At 36.8% G+C, this 22,942-nt stretch overlaps 1 protein-coding gene across 1 annotated transcript; it reads left to right on the forward strand.

Annotated features, from left to right (window-relative positions):
• The first annotated feature begins 9,890 nt into the window (after nt 1-9,890).
• STRIT1 (small transmembrane regulator of ion transport 1) lies at nt 9,891-12,763 on the forward strand. Its single transcript, XM_037827402.1, has 3 exons — nt 9,891-9,903; nt 12,513-12,608; nt 12,704-12,763. Exons 1-2 carry the CDS (start codon nt 9,891-9,893, stop codon nt 12,602-12,604), a joined length of 105 nt encoding a protein of 34 aa, XP_037683330.1. The 3' UTR covers nt 12,605-12,608; nt 12,704-12,763.
• Nucleotides 12,764-22,942: the final 10,179 nt, after the last annotated feature.

Below are 22,942 nucleotides of genomic sequence, written 5' to 3' on the forward strand. Positions count from 1 at the left end.
TAATCCTGCTTCCCCTTTCTTCCCCCTTTTTCTTTTTGCCTTGGGGGCCATTCTCTAGGACTTCTTTGTTTTAACAACCAATTTGGTCTTTTTAAAATGAGATATAATTCATATGCATCATAAAATTCACCCTTTCAAAGTACAATTCAGCGGTTTTAGTGTATCCATAAGGTTGTGCTGTCACCACTAATTCCAGAACACTTTCATCATCCCCGAAAGAAACCCCATATACCTCAGCAGTCACTCCTCATTCCCCTCTTGCTGTAGCCCTTGTCAATCACTAATCTACCTTTTGTCTCTATGGATTTGCCTGTTCTGGACATTTCATTTAAATGGAATCATACCATACTATATGGCCTTTTTTCACATAGCATAATGTGCTCAAGTTTCATCCATGTTGTAGCATGTGTCAGAACTTCACATTTAAAGAAAATTAACTTATTTCCATTTTTTGACTGTTATGAATAATGCTTCTATGAACATTGCTGCACAAGTTTAAAATTTTACTCTAGTAACATATATACAATCTAAAATATCCCATTTTAACCACATTCAAATATGTATTTCAGTGGTGTTAATTACATTTACAATGTTGTGCTACCATCACCACTATCCATTAGCAAAACTTTTCCATCACCTCAAATGGAAATTCTATTTTTTACTTTTAGCTTTTGCATGGGGTGAGGTAGGGGTCAATTTCATACTTTGGCATATGGATATCCAGTTGTCCTAGCACCATTTGTTGAAAAGATGCTTTCCTTATTGAATTGTCTTGGCACCCTTGTTGAAAATCAGTTGACCATAAATCAGTGGGATTATTTCTGGACTCTCAATTCTATTAAACTGATCTACATGAAGCCATCTATTCCTGGGCTTTTCATTGTAGGAATTTATTTTATTATGATTTCAATCTCCTTACTTATTATAGGTCTATTCATAGTTTCTGTTTCTTCTGGGGCTAGTTTTGGTATTTGTCCATTTTATCTAGGCCATTTAGATAAAATTTTAGGAATTTGTCCATTTTATTTGGCCATCTAATTTTTTGGCATACAATTGCACATAGTATTGTCTTATAATCTTTTTTATTTCTGTAAGGTCAGTGATAATGTTCCCTCTTTCATTTCTGATTTTTCTAATTTGGGTCTTTTTTTCTTGGTCAGGCTTACTAAGGGTCTGTCAGTTATATTGATGTTTTCAAAGAAGCAACTTTTGGTTTTGTTGCTTTTATTAATTGTTTTTCTATTCTCTATTTCCTTTCTTTCCACTCTGATCTTTATTATTTCCTTCCTTGTACTTGTTTTTGGATCGGTATGCACATATTTTACTAGTTTCTTAAGGTGGAAGGTTAGGTTATTAACTTGAAATCTTTTTTAAATAAAAGCTTTTAAAGCTATCTTTTCCCCTCTAAGCACTGCTTTTGTTGCATCTTGCAAGTTTTAGCATATTATGTTTTAATTTTCATTCATCTGAAGTATTTTGTAATTTCTCTTTTGATTTCTTCATTTTCCTGTTACTTAGGGGTGTTGTGCTGTTTGAAACTGTTGTATACATCAGAAAATGCCATGTTCTTTTAATCCATTTTTGTGGGGGCAGACCTATTGTCGGTGGGACCTTTTGATTAGGTTGCTTCCATGAAGATGTAACCTACCCAATTCAGGGTAGGTCTTAATTCGTTACTGAAGTCCTTCAAGAGAGCTCATGGAGAGTGAGAGCTTAGAATGAAAGTGCCCCGGAATAAGCAAGAAGGACCCAGAGAAACTGAGAGTCATTTTGAAACCAGGGCCCAGGAGAGAAGGACCCAAAGTTGTCACCATGTGCCTTCCCATGTGACAGAGGAACCCTGGATGCCAGCAGCCTTTCCTCTCAGAAGGTATCTTCCTCTTGCTGCTTTAATTTGGACATTTTCATGGCCTTAAAACTGTAAATTTGTAAACTAATAAATCCTCATTGGAAAAACCATCCCATTTCTGGTATATTGCATTCTGGCAGCCTTGGCAAACCAAAACAGATTTTGTACCAGGGAAGTATGGTGCTGTGATTTGCAAATACCAAAAGTGCTGGAGCAACTTTGTAAATGGATAAGGGAAGATTCTGGAAGAATTGTGAAGAGCTTGATAGAAAAGGCCTAGATTGCTTTGAAGAGACTGTTGGTAGAAACACGGACTCTAAAGATACTTCCCATGAGGACTTAGACGGAAATGATGAATATGTCATTGCCAGATGGAAGAAAGGTGATCCTTGTTTTAAAGTGGCAGAGAATTTGGCAAAATTTAGTACTGGTGTTGGATGGAAGGGAGAATTTGAAAGCTACAAGCTGGGATATTTAGCCAAAGAGATTTCCAAATTACATGTGGAAAGCATGGCCTGGCTTCTCCTTGCAGCTTATAGTAAAACGTGAGAGGAAAGGGATAAGCTGAGAACTGAACTCTTGGGTACAAAGAAACCAGAAATGGTTTGGAAAATTCTGAGTTTCCAGAAAAATGAGTCTCCAGATAATAGAGCCCCATGTGAGGATTTAGCCATCTCAGTGTGATTCAGGATTGCTGATGGAGTTATCCAGAAAGGATCTGTGGGCAGTCTAATTTTCTGATGGTTGGGACCCCCATCCCAAATTGGCTGCATGCCAAATTGACAAGTTTTTGTGATACCCGTATGAACAGAACCACTGCCAGCCTGGCCTAAAAGGGACAGAAAGGGGACACACTGAAGGAAAAATGACTTCAAAGGCAGAACCATGGAAGCTGAGGTCTGGAGTCAAGAAACCTGGGGCCAGAGGAGTGAACCCACCCATGCACATGGAGAGGGTGAGTTTGCTCCAGAGTTTGTAGAGGGAGGACCTTCCTCCCCTTTGTTCAGGAACAGTGTTACCACCCTGGGGCTCTCAGATGTCTGAGGAATTGGGGGGGAGGGTGGTATCTTGGCTGCACTGTTGTTCAGGAAGAATGCTGCTGCCCCAGGCCTCAGAGAGGGTGGAGCATATTCACCAGGGATTGGGGAGAGCCTGGCCACCACCCACTGTTCTGAGGGGTTGAGAGTGTGCCCCAGAGACGGCAGAGAGTCCAGGTGCTAGTCAGACACTTGAAGAAGGTAGAGCCAAGACATGGTGGTCTCCCCAAAGTTGGAGATGTTGGAACCCTCACCCCAGTGTTTGGAGAGAAAAGGCTGCTGCATAAGCCCTTGGAAAGGGTGAGAATGCCACTCCCTTATGCCCCAAGGATAAAATGTCTTTCAGTGGATGACTCTCAGACTTTGGAAACGAATGGAATAAGCCCTGCAGGTTTTCAGACCTGTTTGGGAATTTTGACCCCTGTTTTCCTTCCAATTTCTCCCTATAGCAATGGGAACATTTATCCTATGACTGTCCCTCCTTTGCATGTTGGAAGCACATACTTGTTTTAAGTTTCCTAGGTCCACAGCCTGAGGAGAATTTTGCCTTGGGATAGATCAGGCCTGTTACTGATTTTGATAAGACTTTGTATTTGTTTATTGTTGCTAAAATGATTTAAGCTTTTGTGGTATTGTGATGGAATGAATGTATTTTTCATATGAAAAAAACATGTATTTTGGGGGTACAGAGGGTGGAATGTGCTAGTTTCAAACAATTGTCAGAAAATGCCATGTTCTTTTAGTCCATTCTTATGGATGCAGACCTGTTGTGGGTTGGACCTTTTGATAAGGTTGTTTCCATGGAGACGAGACCCACCCAATTCAGGGTGGATCTTAATTCTTTTCTGGAGTCCTTTAAGAGAGATCATGGAGAGTGAGAGCTTAGAAAGAAAATGCCCTGGGAGAAGCAAGAAGGACCCCCAGAAACTGCTGAGAGAATCATTTTGAAACCAGGGCCCAGGAGAGAAGGACCTGAAGTTGTCACCATGTGCCTTGCCATGTGCCAGAGGAACCCTGGATGCCAGCAGCCTTTCCTCACAGAAGCTATCTTCCTCTTGATGCCTTAATTTGGACATTTTCATGGCCTTAGAACTATAAATTTGTAAATGAATAATTCCCATGGAAAAAACCAACCTATTTCTGGTGTATTGCATTCCAGCAGCTTTAGTAAACTGAAACAGGGTATTGTTTGATATCCACGTATTTGTGAAGTTCCAAAATTTTCCTTCTGTTGTTTACTTATAATACCATTCCATTGTGGTTGGAGAACATACTTTGTATGATTTCAATTCTTTTAAATTTGATGAAACTTCTTTTATGACTTGACACATTGTCTATCCTGGAAAATGTTCCATGTGTACCTAAGAAGAATGTGTGTTCTGCTGTTGTTGGGTGTAGTTATCTATAGATGTCTGTTAGGTTGATTTGGTTTATACTGTTGCTCAAGTTTTCTGTTTCCTTGCTGATATTCTGTCTAGTTGTTCTTTCCTTTATTGAAACAGAGCTATTGGAGTTTCCAACTATTTTTGTCAAATTGTCTATTTCTCCCTTCAATTATGTCAGTTTTTTTCATGTATTTTAGGGTTCTGTGTTAAGTGCACATATATTTATAATTTTTAGATCTTCTTTTCTGATTTACCATTTTATGAGTATAAAATATCCTTCTTTGTCTCTAGTAACAGCTTTTAAAATGTATTTCTTCTGGGCTTAATATAGCCACTCCAGCTATATTTTGGTTACTGTTTATATGGCATATCTTTTCACATCCTTTTACTTTCAATCTATTTATGCCTTTGAATCTAAGATATATCTCTTGTATACAGCATATTGTTCAATTACTTTTCAAATCCATTTTGCCAATCTCCACCTTTTAATTGGAGTGTTTAATCCATTGCTATATAATGCAAGTACTTAGAAGATAGGATTTAGATTTGCTATGTTTCCTTTATACTTTATGTAGTTTTGTTACCCATTTCCTCTGTTACTGTCTTGTTTCATGTTAAATACATTTTTTCCAGTGTACTATTTTGGTTACCTTGTCATTTTCCATAATATGTATATACAATTTCAGTTATTTTCTCAGTGGTTGTCTTGGAGATTACAATTTATAGCAATCTGCTTCAGATTAATACCAACTTAATTTCAATAGTATACAAAATCTTTACTTCTGTGGAGCTCCATTCCATCCCCAGTCCTTTGTGCTGTTATTGTCATACAAATTACATCTTTGTACATTGCATTTACCAACACAGATTTATAAATATTGCCTGATATTCTTGTCTTTTAAAAAATATAGGAGAAAAAAGAGTTATAAACAAAAACACATATATGATGTCCTTTATATTTATCTATGTTACTAACTTTATTAGAGCTTTTTTTTTAATGTGGATTTGAACTACTGTCTAGTGTCCTTTTATTTTAGCTTGAAGCTATTCCCTTTAGTATTTTGTGTAGTGTAGGTTTGCTAGCAATGCATTCTAAAAGTTTTTGTTTACATAGGAATGTCTTCAGTTATAGAAATCTTGATTGACAATCTTTTCTTTGATATGTCATCCTGCTGCCTTCTGGCATCCATAGATTTTGATGGAAATCAGCTTTTAATCTTAATGAGGATACCTTGTAGATAATTATTGTTTCTCTTTTGCTACTTTAAAGATTCTCTCTTTGTCTTTATCCTTGAACAGTTTGATTACAATATGCATGGGTGTGAATCTCCTTGGGTTTATCCTACTTAGAATTTGTTGAGCTCATGGGATATGTAGATTAATGTTTTCCATGAATTTGGGAAGTTTTCAGCCATTATTTCTCCAAATATTCTTTCTGCCTCTTCCTCTCTCTCCTTTTTTTCTGGTACTCCCATTATGAATATACTAATATGCTTGACAGTGTCCTAATGTCTCTGAGGATCTGTTCATTTTTATTAGTCACTTTCTTTTTTCTGATCCTCAGACCAGGAAATCTCAATTGGCCTTTCTTCAAGTTCTCTGGTTGTTTCTTTTTCTGCCTTTTCAAATCTGCTGTTGAGCACCTATAGCAAAATTTTAATTTCAGTTATTGTCCTTTTCAACTCCAGAATTTCCATTTGCTCTTTTTTTAAAAAAAATAATTTCTTCACTTTACCGATATTCTCTATTTGGTGAGACATTGTTCTCATACTTTCCTTTATTTCTTTGCTTTCCTTTAGTACTTTGAACATATTCAAAATAGCTGATTTAAAATCTTTATCCTGTAAGTCCAATGCCTGGGCTTCCTTGGGGACATAACTTATTGGTTGCCTTTTTTTGTTCCTGGGTATGGGTAATATTTTCTTGTTTCTTTTTATGTCTCATAATTTTTTGTTGAAAGCTGGACATTCTAAATAATATAATGTGACAACACTTGAAACAAGATTTCCCCACTTGCCAGTGCTTTTACTGTTGTTTTCTTGTTTAGTGACTTTTCTGAACTAATTCTGTAAAGTCTTTATTCCTTATCATGTATGGCCATTGAAATTTCTGTTCAGTTAGCTTAGTGGTCAGCTAATGATTGGACAGATTTTCTTAAATGTCTGGAATCAATAATTTTCCCTGTCTTTTAAGCTCAGTGTGTGGGTTTGGGCATACTCAGCCAGGATGTTGACAACTTTGCTCTACCTGTCACTTCCTGCTACTGAAAAGCCTCAAGGTCAGCCAGAGGTGAGACATTAGGGCCTTTTCAGGTCTTTTCTGAGCACACACACAAATATGGGTATGCACACAGCCCCATTTATGCACAAGACCCTCTGTATTCCTGGGACTATACACAGCTCTTTAAAGCTCTTATGGACATCTCATTCCCCAGATTTTCCTTTTAAGGTTTTTGGTTAGCCTATTGTTAATTCTGACTGTCACTCACCATTTCAGGCAGCTATAAAGTTAAACAATTGACTCCGTTTTCAATACTTGCCTCCAGGTCACATTAGGCAAGTGCTGAGTCAAATAAAGACGGTGTTTCAAGTGGAGTATTCCAGGGAATCACCAGGCAGGACAAATCATGACAATTCTCTGGAAATGAGGTGTTGGAGGAGCTCCAAGTCTATTCCGCCCCCTCCAGTGCCTGCCAGGCTGCTGGTTTTCACTGTGTTGCAGGATGTTGGTTTTCAAGGCTACCACAGAGCTTAAGAGTGGGGCATGGGAAAACAGTTAAAAAAGCAACGAAGCTTGCTACTTCCACTATGATTCAGCTGTTTTTCTTGAACAAACACTCTGTTTAGCCTGTTCTGAAAGACACATTCTGAAATACTTTTCTTATTTCTTTTAGGGAGGAGAGAATATTTGGAGGTTTTACTCTAATATTTTCTCCAATGTTACTCTTTTTCATTTGATCTTATCATTGCTCTACAGACTATTACAATGTTACCAGTAATCAAACACAGTTAAGAAAGGCAGAATGATGAAATAGTTTGGTGTTTCACTATAAAGTATTCTCCATATAAATCATGTATTACAATCTAGCATTTAGTTAAGATCATCTTATAATTATTCCCTTGTTTAGCATGCAAAATGTCATTTTATACTGCATTTAGTGTTCCATCCTCCCATTCATTGAGTAAATATCCACTGAGCATCTCCTGTGTTCAGATGTTTGCTGTAATTCCAGACATTAATGGTTACAAAATATTTGAAAAGTGAAGAATTCTAGTTTATTTTGAATAAGGAGCCAAATTTTGGATTGTTTATCTCAAGTACCCTAGAAGAATCTAGTATAACTTTGAGAAGAGAGATGGTGATCTATACCTTTAAAAGATTTTGTAAAGTGGAGGAAGAAAATGTACCTAAATAGTATGTCCCAAGAGGAAGATCAGAGAATGGTTGAGTATTGACCATTGGTTTTATGAGTCTAAAGCCAGTCTATTAATGAATAAAATGTGTTTTTTTCCTAAAAAAATATTATATATATATATATATATAAATTTGTTGATGGAACACAATAGAAAGAAGATTCTAGACTGAACCATTTTCTGAGGTCTGGGAAATTCATGCTGACTGAATTAGTTTCTCTCTCTCTCTCTCTCTCTCTCTCTCTCTCTCTCTATATATATATATATATATATACACACAGAAAAATAAGAAAAATAAATGATGACATAAGATAAGAACCCATCAAAATCCAAATTGATAGCAGTAATGTTAATAACAGTCAATTTCATTTCAAAGAAGAAAGCTTAGGATAATTGAAATGGAAACGGGTAGTTAAAATATAGAAATGTTTTCATCCATTTTAGACAAATTATTTTACTGTATTATAGTTGCTTGTTTGCTTGGTCTGTAGAGGAGACCTCACTGTGTATTTCTTTTGAATGTTTTCCCCTTTTTGCCCTAAGATAATTAGAGTGCTTATTTAACCTGTTTAGTTAAAAATTTCAGTATTTTTTTTCAGTGAGATCAATGATCACTTTTTTTATTCTCTCTTTCTCTCTCTCTCTCTGTCCCTTATGTTCAATTAACCTTTGTTCAATATATAATTATTTAATATTGAAAAAATACCTGGCTGTACCTGATGAACAGAGGATTATGTTATATAGAAAATGCATAGTCTTTCTGCCTACCTTGTACAGCCAAGCTTTTTTAATATTAAATTTTATATGTGTATATGTGTGTCTATACAAATGTGTGTATAGTTGGTCTATCTAGCTATCTATAGAGAGACGAAAAATGACAACTTAGCTTAAATGAAATAGATATGCAATAGTCATGCCAGATCGTTGGCTGCACACTCTAATCTATGGTTATATTACTTGGGAAAGAAAATCAAATGTGCTTCTTGCCTATGTGAGTGGGAGCATACTGAATTCATATAACAGTGAGGAGTTCAGAGTGGCTGAAACATCATTGCAAATCGGAAAACAAGAGATGAAGCTCATCAGATGCGTTAACAAGGGGTTCATATTTTTATTCTTTAGGGGAAGAAGAACCATTGACCTGTGGAGTCATATGATCATTTGCATAGACATTCCCCTCTTGGATCTTGGTGGAGGTGGATTTGATCAGGCCAGGCTTGTCATATAGAGGAGGACTCTCTCAATCTTTGATGGCAGAAAAGAGCAGCTCTGAAAATAGAGAACTCTTGTATTGTTTTTTTTTTTCTTTTTTTTTTTTTGAAATTGGTCACAAGGTCACTTTCTGAAACTTTTCCATTCAGACCCAGAATTAAAAGATGTACCAATGAGAATTATCTAGGTCATGTTACATAAGCCAGGTTGGACTTTGAAAAATGAAATGTTCTATTTTTATACATTGCTAATAAAAACAACAAGCTTATGACTGCTCTCTAAAAATTCTAGGGCATGCCACAGCCTCTTGGTTGTTTTAAATTTCTAGTACATTTATATTAACATTTTATCTTTTTGGAATGGTTCAAATGAAGGGGTATTACTTAAATTGTTTATTTGATCTTTTGCATCTTGGAATATAATAAAGAAGTGACTATATTTCACCTAGCTATTTCATTTAATCTTTATGACACTTCATGGGTTGGTATTATTATTCTCATTTTAAAATTAAAGAAACTGATACTCAGGTTAAGCAACTTGGCCTACATTACAGAAGTAGCAGAGTTGGAATCTGAACCCATTTCTGTCCAACTTCAAAGTCTTTTCTTTCCAATATATCACCTTTTCTCCCTGATGGAACTTGCCCAGTTGCAATGCCATTTTCCCTCTGCACCCTGTCCCCTTCACTGAACAGTTTTTGCATGTGATCTCAAGGCTGTGGGCAAATTAAAAATCTGCATGTCCCTGGATTAGGATAACTCAATTTATTTCATTTTTAGGCCTTGTGGCCCCTTACTTTCTCCATAATAACAAGGAGAGCCAGAGGAGTTCTGCTTTCCAATGACTTACATCACCCTGCAGATAATTGGCAGCTAGGAGTGAGGCAGCTGCCACACTCTTCAGATATCTCTCTATTTAAAGTTCAAAGAGAGGCCAGATAACAATAGTGAAGAGGTAAGTGTTGATCTGACCAATCCACCCAACAGCAGGAACAATGGCTGAAAAAGGTAAGAATTAAGGCACCAGACTTGCTTGGCAAAAAATGCTTTCAGGCCCTCTGGGTTGTTTTATGGTTGGGGTTTTACCAGTCATTCTGAAGAATGTAGTATCTATGTACAAGGAAACTTAACAATATATATTTGGGGGACTGCAAAACAACAACAACAACAACAAAAGCAATAGATGTGCAATTTATGGACTATAGTTTATGAAATGTAAGTTAGAAATCAGTTACTGACCGGTGCTGAACTAGATTTGAGATATTGTGGTTTGCTGGACCGAGGACATTTGAGTTCTCTATCAGCTCTGCTACTAAATAGTCATGTGAGTTTGGAGAGGTCCCTCTCTCTCTCTCTCTCTCTCTCTCTCTCTCTCTGAACTCGTTTTCTTGCAGTAAAATGAGGCTATTGGACTCAGCCATCTTTAATATACTCATCAAAATTTTTTTCATGTTTTTAAACATTTTTCATGTGTAAGAAAAGTGATTCACTTGAATATGACAAAATAAGGCTGAATATATATGCATTTATGTATATGTATTTGTATCTATGCATATATATATATAAATAAAACTATGTCCAAGAAATTTTTACTAAAAACCTACTCGAATACCTGCTTTTGATCCAGACAACAACCTCATAAGATATGCAATATTAAATCATCCCTGCTTTACAGATAAGGAAATTGAGGCAGAGCAAAGTTTAGTAACTTGCCCAAGACACCGGGTTTTGAAATCAGACAGTCTTGTTTAGAACACAGTGCCCTTAAGAATTCTTCCAGGTGTAAGAAGTCCAATACCAGGTCTTCCGTTTATGGTTACATGACCTTGGGTAATACGGACTTTCCAGAACTGGCCAGAAAGAGAAGCATTCTGAAATTACTCCCCACATTTAAGGAGAGATTTTGTTCTTATTTGTGGTATTAATATAAGAGACATGTGGAGAGTACATTGATTATTACATATTCCTATTTCCAAACAATGCTATAGATTGTGATAAAACTTTTCTAAAAATATTAGTGTTAAAAGAGCACTTAAACAGCTGTACATTGAGTGCTACCATGTACAGCCTATTATATTGTTTTACAAAGAACAGTAAATAATAAGATATTTACTTTTAGGGTTCTATTATATAGAAAGTTTAGAATTGTATCAGAATATGCTTGTGTTAAATATTTATAAATGCACAATTAAAACATCAGTATTAATTTTCCAGTTCTTTAAAATTGGGAAAAATACCAAGTCACATGAACAGTTCAAAAAAATTACTGTTCTGTCCTTTCACTGTGACGGCATCTTAATTCATAAAAAGGCTTTATTTTCCAAATAAGAATAAAGAGCTTATAATCCTGCTGCCTTTGTCCTTAAGGCAACACTGCATGGCAGGTAATGAGGAGGGTTTTTCATTAGCAGTTAATGGCTTGTCCAAGTGGGGTGGAGAAGCAAGGAAAGCCCATTGAATTTGTCAGAGTTGAGAGGGACTCCAACATTTTTAAAACAATGAAGTATTAAAATTCTTTTCCACTTTGGGAAGTTTGCTTTTATAAGAGTATCTTCTAATTTTAGAAGTGTCTGCTCTTCCGATGATTTTATTATAATAGCACATTTTAAAACTTCACATTTTTAAAGTGACGAAAATGGTAATAGGAGTGCATTTGCTAAGAATGTGCATTCTCTTTGTTAGCTAATGGCATAAGACCTAGTTGTGCTTTTCAATTAAAAATATACCTGAGTCCTTAACACACGCTCATTAATTCTATAGGATGTCTTTCGATGCTGTTTCCAAATCTTTCTGTGTAATGTGTGTGTATGTATGTGTTTGTGTGTGTTTCCTTGAGATGCAGTGACTATACAGAAAAGATACTTTTATAAATTGATTTTTACAGGTAAGGGTACAAATAGGCACAAAAGGAAATATGTGTATGTATGTACAGTTATGTGTATGTTGTATCATTACTGCCTGTAGCTTCATGGGCCAGTGCTGGTTGTTAAATTGAACAAGTTAAAACAAAACAAAACAAAAGAATCTCTTTTATCTAGTTGAGAGTGATTATATAGGATACAATACTTTCCTATTCCTATGTTTAAGATACAAAGTCATCTATTGAGGCCAAGGACAATTTTCGATACCTTTCCCTGTGTTATGAGTATCTAGTTCAGTTGGAATTACCCCAGGGTCATTTTGGGTTGTTTGTCTGTAAGCAGCAAATGCATGAATGTGCTCTGTATACACTAAACACCCACCCAGTGGCCAGAGTTTACAAAGCCCTTACACATACATTATATTATTTGATCCTTACAACAACCTCTTGGAGGTAGATATCACAGTTTCATTGTCCCCCTTTTGCAAACAGGGAGGTTCAAGCTCACACTTACCCAAGGTCATGTAACCGTAAACGGAAGACCTGGTATTTGAATCTAGGTCTTCTGTTCCAAATATCAGTGGCTTACAACTAAGTCATGTGCCATTTGTAGAAAACAAAATAATAATCATGTATGGGTATGACTAAAGAGTGTATCTTTATTCCTTAATGTTACAGTATTCCTCCATTTCTCTTGATTCCAAAGATTTAATGCCAAAATAACCTACCTAATCTGCTTTCTCAATTTTTTAAGCAGAGATGATATCATCTCGCCTTCTGGTCCCTATTCTCCTTTTGATTGGTTGGATTGTGGGCTGCATCATAATGGTATATGTTGTCTTCTCTTAGAAAGGTAAGACATTAATATTAAATATTTTTGTTCATAGAGAACATAAATTACTTCAAAATAATCTCTCTGTTTTACTAATGTAATATTTTGTCATACAGGTGAGAAGACTTGAGATTTCCATCATTTAGAAGAATTGAGAAAAGCATGAAAATAACTGATTATTAAATATTTCTCATGTATATAACTGCAATGTTTGCATCACTTTATAAACTTGGATTTGTAAGCTATTACTTTGTTGTGTGTAAAAATCTCTCCAGGAACTGGTTTTAAATTCTGGATACAAATAAGAATGATAAGAAAATGGGTGAGTTTCTCAGCAACCTGAGGGTAGGAAAAATGTTCCTAATTATGACTCAAAATGCATGCACTAAGAAGGGGAATGATTGGTAAATTTAATAGCATTAAAATTTTTTTTGCACACACATATACTCAAAACAAAAACTATAGAAAAAAATGGACTACAGATATGGACAGTTCACAGAAAAGAAATGTAAATGACCCTTTATAAACTTTATAAACTTAATGAGAGACATGTAGTTAAAACTGCACTGAGGAACCACTGCTCAACTATATGGAAAAAATTAAGGTGTTTGACAATGTGTTTGGAGCAAAGTGTGGAAAAATAAGCACTCTCATACACAGTTTTTGGGGAATACAAAATGGTATAACATTTTTTTAGGGGGTGGCAGTATCTACCCAAATTATATATATATGTATTTAACTTTGAACCAGCTATCTTTCTGCTAGGAAAATGGTGATTTCCACAGATACAGTGGCAAAAATAAAAAATGGCATATATACAAGCCTGTTCATTCCAGCATTATTTGTTATAGCAAAACCCTGGAAACAAGCCAAATGCCCATGAATAGGGTACTGATTGAACAAACTGTGGTATACCTGCACAAAGCGATACTTATGTACCTGGAAAAGGAATGAAGAGGATCTCTATGTACTAACATGATGTGATCTCCAGCATAAGGTGGTAAGTGAAAAAAGGCAGACAGAACAATGTATCTCTGTTTTGGTAAGAAAAGGAAGGGGTAGTCCAATAAGTACACATACTCGCTTATAGTAAAGTCTTGAAACGGGGGAGACAAAGTGGAGGCTAAACTTCTTTGAATGTACCTGGAGTAACAGTTTTCATTTTTGAAACATGGAATCATTTTATGAATTAAAAAGGAGAAAAGCAATCTCCCAAAATTTATAACAAACAATAAATCTAATTGCACTCAAGTTGGTGGCATAACCACACAGAGGAAAAAATTCTTTTAAGGGGCTTTAAGATACAGTGTTACTTTATAAGGTTAAGAAGTTTAAGTTTTTATCATGAGTACTGAGTTTTTTATTAGGGAAGTTATGGGTTTACAGAGCAATCATGCATAAAATACAGGATTCTCATCTACCACCGTATTTTAACACCTCGCATTGGTGTGTTACATGTTACAATTGATGAAAGCACATTTTTATAAATTGGTTTAACTTAAGGTTCACGATTTGTATTTTGTAAAAACATTTTTTATTCTAGTACCATAAATACCACATAACATTTCCCCTTTTAACCACATTTAGATATATATTTCAGGGCTGTTAAGTATGTTCACACTGTTGTAAAACATAGTATTTTTGACTGTATATCTCTTGTGGGATAAAAATCTTAAATCTTAACCCATTCAGTAGTCTTTTTGTTTGTAGTAATATTGTCACTGTCAGTTTGAAAATTCATATCATCCTCCCAAAAGAAGTCAACTAAAAATCTGGTAATCTTAAATTTGAATTCATGATTTATTTCCTTCCATCTTCTAAAATAAATAAAAACATGTCTGTCCTAGCTCTGCTGACTGAAAAAGCCTACCAGGGATGAGCACACGAAAACCTTCATGATGTTCTCTAAATACTTCTCTCCTCTCAAGGGAGCCAGAGATCCTTCTAGAAATGCTTGATTTCTAGTATGGGGCAGGAAATATACAGGAATGGGTCTGGATGTTTTCTTTTTCCACAAAGTAAGGAAAATATTAAAGTCTACTATGGCCTTTGAGCTTCAAAAAGAATAGTGACTGCAATGGATTGAAATACATGAAATATATAAATATCCATGAATTAATAATGATAAAAAAAAACATAATCAAATCAAAAAATCTCATTGTCATATTTGGAGGTTGCTCAGGCACCCACTCATTATTCTAAAATTTGTAAATAAAGTGAAAGTATCCAGAAAACTACATAAATTTTGAAAGAAAGTTCTTTGTAGAAGAATTTTAGCTAAAATATATAGGAGTGATAAAATGAGAAAATTACCATTTTGTAAACCCTAAAAAAATAATAGAACTTGGCAGCAATCATTAATGGATGTTAAAACCATTAGGTGAAGTGTTGAGGGAGAGTCTTATACTGAACGGCTCAGTCTGATGACCCTGGGACACACAGATCAATTTAACATCACTGAAGTGGGACAATCAGCCTTTATGTTCCACCTGGTAGGATACAGTAGGAAGTGCACATCACCACTAAGAAGAATTTTTGCCAAAACAAGTGAACCTGAAGCTAATGGAGTTTCTGGATCTATCTACCATATTACAGGAAATATAGGAGTAAGACACACATGCTAAACAAAATCAGGAGGATACGGTCAGCCAAGTGCAGTGTGGAAAATTAGAACACATATCCCAGTCTTTTCCACAAATAGCATGTGAAAGTGGGGTGGGGAGAAGAAATTATTATGAGATAAAAGAGACTTAAAGGATAGCAAACAAATGCAATGTATGGGTCAACTACTGAAGACACATTTTTGAGACAAAGATATTAAGGAAGTGTTATAAATTTTGTTTGCTATAATAATGGCAATGGAATATCAAAAATCTGTTAGAGTATTCGCTGATGAGGAGATATGATGTCTAGGAATTGCTTTAAAATACGGTACTAGTAAATAAATTAAAATAATAAAGTGGGGGATATGAAATGACAGGCAAAAGGTTGATATTTGTTTAAGCTGAGTGTTGATTTAATGACAATTTATTATGCTATTTTCTCTACTCTTGTGCATAAAAAAATTTTATGATAAAAAGTTTAGTTTTTCCCCTCCAATGTTTCTGCATTTCATATTACAAGTGATACTAATGATAAAATAAAATAAAATAAAACAAATACGCTGATGTTGCTGAACTCTACCCCCAATTAATTGATTATTTGTCCTGGGCATCTGCATTTTAACAAGTTCCTCCAAGGGTTTTTGTGTACACTGAAATTTGAGAACAAAGTTCAGTGCATGCCAGTATCTCTGAGAGGACTTGTTATAACACAGAGTGGTAGACCTTCCTCCCAGAGTTTCTAATGTTGCAGGTCTGGAGTGGGCACCTGAAAATTTTCATTTCTCACAAGTTCTCAGGTGATGCGGATGCTGCTGGTTCATAGACCCGTATTCTGAGAACCACTGCTCTAGAAGAGACCTGATTTCTTCTTTGCAGCTATAGCACCCTTTTCTATCCAATTAATTTTTCTACAGAAATCAATCTCTTTATCACAAGCTTTAGAGAAAGCTTTCCCTTTATTCATTTGATTCCTGCCTTTCAAACAGTTAAACATTTCCAAAAAGCATTTTAAAGGCTATTCTATTGAAAGCAATATTTATAAAACTTAAACCAAAGATGTACACAAGATTAGGCTCAACTATTTTCCTTAATGACTTGGCCTAATTTTAATGTTCTTCTGAATCTGAGAAGAAATACTCACCTTGAATCAGCGATTTGCAAAGCTGGCTCCTACTGGCTTACAAAAGCTGATTGCTGAATTTTCAGGAATTTTGCGATTTAGTCACCCTTTCATTAGTAACCTGAAACTGACCATGATGGGATTGTTTACCCCACAGAAATTAGAAAATGCTGTAAATCGGAGCTTGTTCCCCCTCGACACACAGGTTTTAAATATTTGTTGGCACATCACTACCTTGAGTCCTCTCGACTTGCCTAGTGCTCACACAGGCTTGTCAGGGCTTCAGGGCCATCTGCTACCATTTTTTCCCCAATGACCTGTTTGAGTTAATTGTAAAGATGGTCTCACCATTCACTTGAACTCTTTTTTATTTTATTGATCGTAATGAAAATCCCATAAAATTTATAAACGCTCTTAGAAAACATACATTCACACAAAAATTGTATATCCTATTTCAAGGAGTTCGTGAACCTCATGAAATCCATTCAAGGATACCCTACGTTAAGTAGGTCTTTGGCTGTCACTTCCTTTCTGAAACCTCTGGGCTTTTTCACAGCTTGGCTCTGGCTTCACTTGGACTTTAGCTTTCTTCCCTGCTAGAGGCTGAGTTTCCTATTATTTCTTTCTACTGACACCACTCCAGTACCAACAGTCAGCTTTCTCACACCTCAGGGTTCCTGCATTTTGTTTCTTACAGAGGCAGAGATAGAAAACAAAAGATTGTGACAATCTAGGTTCCATGTTTATCAGAATAACTTCCCTTTCTTTAGTAAGGAGCATTTTTCTCCATGTGCACTGGCCCTTGTCTTTAGCCCTTTGAAGCTACAGAATATCTCATTTCTTGTTTGTGCTCAAGTTTCTTTCATGGGACACAAAAAGCTTTGGCTTTCCTATAAATCTTTGCATTCTGCCGCTGATAAAGACTTCCTTATTTCAAGAGCTCAATATTCTTTTCTCCAGCGCTTTAAAAGAGATGTAACAATCCTTTTAAGCAGCAATAGAAATGAAGTTTTCTATAATAAGTATTTTAATTCTGTTTTTCTACATCCAGCCTGATCATTTTCTCAAAGAACAAAAGCAATTTAGTGCAGTGAAAAGGACAAAAGTTTTGGAACTCATAGTTTTATCCTAGCTTGGGAGTCCTTTGTGTAGTTAGTTAATTTCTCTCAGCCTTAGTTTTCTCAACTTTGAAATAGGAATAATAATATTTTCATGGGAATGTTGAGAAGACTGTAGTGTTTTCCAAACCTGCCTGGCCTAAATCAATGGAGGCATTTGTTAAGAATGCATTTCAGTTCTGGAGCCTATTTAAAAATCAATTTCCGAGGTGATTTTATAATCACAGAAGTTTGGAAAACACACTTATAGTGTGTGTCCGTGTGTGTGTGTTGTGTGTGTAGGCATTACTCCCTGACACATCTAGACACCAATACAAGACAACTCATAGTTAAGTCACAGCCACTTTTCTGTTTATTTCTGGAACAAATAATTAGTACTTTATTATAGTATGTTCTGTAATATTACATTATATTTTATAATAACATAAAGTATAATGATGATACATAATATCATTTTGTCAGTAGTATTTTCATTTTTATGAGTCTTACTTTCTCTGCTAAATTTTTAAGCTCTTTGTGGAGTATATCCATTTTTCATCTACCATGACTCATAGAATATAGTTCAGAAGAGGCAACGAATAAATGTGTATTGTAAGGGTGATTAATTCATTCTTGCCCTTACAATATTCTTGAATACACAATGTTACTGTTCTACCTTTGAACTTTAAAGATGTCATTGGGGAAATTTCAGCTGGATTGCGAACCTCAAAGAGGTGACTAGGGATCTGTGAACAATAGGTCTAGGTGAGTGAAGCATACAGGTTTCACAAAGCTGAGGATCTTGTTTGCTTTTAAACTTCCAAAATCTTCAGGTTGTATTTTCTCCAAGTGTCTTTATAATTAGTGAGAGCAAAATTACAATGAGTTAATTGTTATTTAAAAATTTGTTTGATCACATTAACACCAAGGTTTACATCCTCAGAGCACCGCACTCTACACCCCCTCCCAAAGACATATACTGGATGTCAGACCTGAGAAATATTATTTTCCCTATACCCTGCATGAGAACAAAAAATATAAAAGCCTTTTGAAGAAAGCTTTTTATTTCTTTCTGTGCCTGGAGAAAGAGATAAATTCCAATGAGTTTTGAAGTGTCTGAGGAAAATCCTCATAGCAGAGCTGAGAAAATCTTTTAGAGGATAGAACCCTGGAAATCTCTGTGCACAAACAAGTAATATTTTCAAATATGATCAATGTGTAGATCTTGTGATAAAATAAATCTTAATTTCTCTTTTATTTTGATGACGAGTTTATTTACTACTTACAGATATACTCAAAAGCTGTATTCTTGGTTATTGTAGTTTCTTAAACATCTGCATTCCCCCTTTTCTTTCTTTCCTTTTCTTTTTTGAACAGGCAGAGGAGTTCCACTTAAAATATAAACATACATCAGTGCAAGATTCCTTTAATGGAGAGAGAACTATACAAAACACAGAAGAATATTGTTTTGAGTTGGCTATTTCCCAGAGAATGAGATGCATAGTTTTATTTTTATTGCACTCTCTTTTGAAAGTGAGTTCTTGGTTTGCAAAAGGGAGATGGTATACAATTTCCTGTAAATTATCTGAACAAATCATGAGTGGGCACAGACCTGTGATTTTCTTGAAGGGTGGGAATATTCCAGGGTCCAGGCTTTAGCCATTATCCTCATTTTAAGCCTATTTTCAGTGATTTTCTCAGCCTGTGCAGACATGCCTTTTTTCAATTCACAATTCCAAATGACACAGATACAGATGTGACAAAGTTCTGTTTGGGAGTTTATGCCTATGAATATTGGCAGAAATAGGATATTGATAGGAATCCTGATGCTAAATGACACAGGGTCACGGAGAAACCATTTTGAGTTGTTATAGGTTACCTGATCTGTAAAATTGGTCCAGAAGTGGGTGTAGATGGAAATAGGCTTTGATTTTGACTAGACTTGTTCGTGGTTTGCATATTGTTTTAGTTTCCTTGTTCCTAAACAAGTGCACTATACAATGGGCTGGCTTAAAACAGGAATTTATTGGCTCATGGTTTCAGGATCAGTTATGGGTGTGTCCTGTCCTGGGGCAAAACTCATCTGTCTGATGGACCTGTGAAACCTGGAAGGTAAGCTAGCTATCTGCTTCCCGTATGCAATGGTGGGCCAGGCACAGGATAAACATTCCCGTTCCAGAAGGGAGAAATTGGGAGGAAAACAGGGGTCATGGGTTCCAAACAAGTATGAAAGCTATCAGGGCAAACTCCATTAGCTCTCAAGACCTGAGAGTCATATGTGGTCTGATTCTTTGTCTTCCTGGCCTGCTGGAATGGCAGCTCCACCCTTTCCAAACGCTTCTGCTCAGGTATAGGCCCCACCCTCTCCAAGCATTGGAATGGCAGCAGGGTTCTCTGCAAGGGCCGGAGCACAGACCTCACCATCTCTGATGATTAGGATGGCAGCACTCTGTAAACAATGGGGTGCAAGGCCTGCCGCCTCCAACGGCCAGGGCAGATGGCCTGCCCCATGCAGGCACAGGGGTGGTCCTGCCCTTTCCACACGTCAGTGGACCAGCCCTCTTGGCCCAAGGAGATCTCTTCAGTCTAGAGCTCAGCTTCCATGGTTCTGCCTTTGAAGTGCATTGTTCTTTCAGTTTGTCCCTTCTCTGTCTCTTTCAGGCATTGTTTCTGTAAATATAAATTTCACAAAAACCTTGTCAGCTTTGCGTGCCGTTCAGGGCATCTGTTCCAGTTTGCTAATGCTGCCAGAATGCAAAATACCAGAGATGGGTCGGCTTTCATAAAGGGGGTTTATTTGGTTACAAAGTTACAGTCTTAAGCCATAAAGTGTCCAAGGTAATGCATCAACAAGCGGGTACCTTCACTGGAGGATGGCCGATGGTGTCCGAAAACCTCTGTTAGCTGGGAAGGCATGTGGCTGGTATCTGCTTGCTCCCAGGTTGCGTTTCAAAATGGCATTCTCCAAAATGTTGCTCTTGAGGTAATTTGTCCTCTCTTAGCTTCTCCAGAGCAAAAGTCTGCTTTCAATGGCCATTTTCAAACTGTCTCTCATCTGCAGCTCCTCTTTGAAATGTCACTCTCAGTTGCTCTGATCCTTCTGTCTGTGAATTCCTTTATAGAACTCCAGTGATCCAATTAACACCCACCCTGAATGGGTGGGGTAACACCGCCATGGAAATTATCCAATCAAACGTTTCACTCACAGTTGATTGAGTCACATCTCCATGGAAAAACTCAAAGAATTCCAATCTAATCAACACTAATGCATCTGCCCCAACAAGATTGCATCAAGAATATGGCTTTTGGCGGGACATAATATATCGAAACTAGCACAGCGTCCAAAACATCAGATGATAGAACTTACCCCAGTAAATAATTATCCTGGATAATTTCCACTGAACTGGTTGACTGGATCCATCCTTGTTCAGCCATGCTCTCTTTAGCAAAGGGTTGTTCAGTTAAACCCTCACACGGAACCCTGTTCTTTGAGGAGTCACTGCTGCTTTTGGCCCTGGTCTCAGAGCATGCTCTCTGGATAGGCTGAGAGTTTTCCAAATCATCAATTGCTGCTTTCTTTGTGCTTAATTGTTCAATCTTACCTCTTTCCTGTGATTTCACTATAAGCTACAAGGAGAAACCAGGCTGCACCTTCCTCACTAAACTTGGAAACCTTCTCAGCTAAATATCTAAGTTCATTGCTTTCAAGTTCTGCCTTCCACCCAACATCAAAATACAATTTCATCAAGTTGTCTGCCGCTTTACAAGAAGGTTTGCCTTTCCTCCTGCTTCCAATAATGCATTCATCTTTTCCTTTTAAGGCCTCATTGCAAATACCTTTAACATCTATTTCTCTACCAATGGTCTCTTCCAAGCAATCTAGGCTTTTTCTATCCAGCACCTCACAATTTTTCTAGCCTTTATCCCCTACTCAATTCCAAAGCCATTTCTACATTTTTAGGTTTCTGTAACAGCAGCACCCCACTCTTAGTATCTTCTGGTTGCCTGGCAATCTTCGGGGCTTTTTGGCTTTTCCGTCATGTGGTAGTACACTTGGCAATATCTTCAGCCCTATTGAATTAACATCCATCCTCATTTAGTTTGGACACTCCTTAACTAATAACATCTTTAAAAGTCTTATTTATGAATGGACTGGGGGTTGGGACCTGAACATGCCTTTTTTGGAGGATGTAATTCAATCCCCAACACCTATTGATGTGCTCAAAACCCCTAAACTGGCACTTTGCAGCTGTCCTGAAGGTGATGCATTTTAATTTAGAAAATGCAGCCCCCTTTGTCTAATAAACATGTAATCTCATCAGAATGCTATTGATATTGGGCATATTCCTCATTTATCTTGCTAAAGGTACAAACTTGCTCTTGAGTCAGATGACAATAATGATGGCAACCTGATGGAATAGATTGTTTTAGAGTCAGAGTATGAGTGCCTTTTCAAGCATATGGCCAGATCCATTTAATTTTATTTTTCTCTTTGCATCCTGCTCTTGTCTTTTCATTCATTTAATATTCTGTCCCACTTGTCTTTCTATTCTCATGTTTTATGTAACCAACACTTCTTTGTTGGTAGCCTGAAGGTAGAAATGGGGTCACTTTAATAATAGCAATTCAAATTTCCCTGGTTTTTGAATGCCCCCATAAGGAACTCGGGAGTGCCTCACAACAGCTCACATGTTCTCTCTTGTAACTACTACTGCACTGCATCACCCAGCAGTTTCTCCCCAGGTACCGTGTGTGGATTCCCCATCTCTCTTCATCTCTCCCATCACAGCCCTCATTGGACCAGTATCATGGTCTGTGGCCAAAGGGTTGTTTGTAGGGTTCCAGAGCAGTGCTGCTCATGCACCAGCGTACCCCAGGGCTATTAATTTTTAGCATCAGCCTATCCTCTCCTTAAGACCCAGACATACATCCAGGGCAGGGCAAGACAGACTCAAGAGTACTTAACAGAGTAGACTCAGAATCACTTAAGACTGCTTCCCTGGGTCAAGCTCATCATGCCTGGCTCCATCTTTGACAAAGATGCATTCTCCCAGGAGGCTCCTCAGGTTTATGCAAACAGGTTTCAGTTGATTTGTCCCCTCAGCACACCAAACATGCTGAGAATTGTTTGGATCCCACTTCCACTCAAGCAATATATCTTGATTATCAGGGTCCTCTGATGAGATAAGTGAGGCCAATGATCACTTAAAACACAATGCTGGTCTCCACCCACTGAATTGATTCCAAAACCAGTAGATTCATCAACAGTTCGAAGGTGACTGCTGTATGATTCAGTGCTGATCACTCATGCCTGAAAACACACATACACACACAAATAGGGCTCTTTGTTTCTCCTAAATGAGACCTTTTCCTCTTTACACCTATAGATTGGAAGCTTTTTCAGTGCAGGATGTGTGACAATGTATGAAAATGTAGGATTCACCATGCTTGACAGAAAGATGTATAATAGACATATATTGGATTCAAGTAAATGAATGAATAAATGAACAAATGCCTGAATGTTACCTTTGACAA

This window comes from Choloepus didactylus, chromosome 1, assembly GCF_015220235.1.
Source record: "Choloepus didactylus isolate mChoDid1 chromosome 1, mChoDid1.pri, whole genome shotgun sequence".
Taxonomy (NCBI): domain Eukaryota; kingdom Metazoa; phylum Chordata; class Mammalia; order Pilosa; family Megalonychidae; genus Choloepus; species Choloepus didactylus.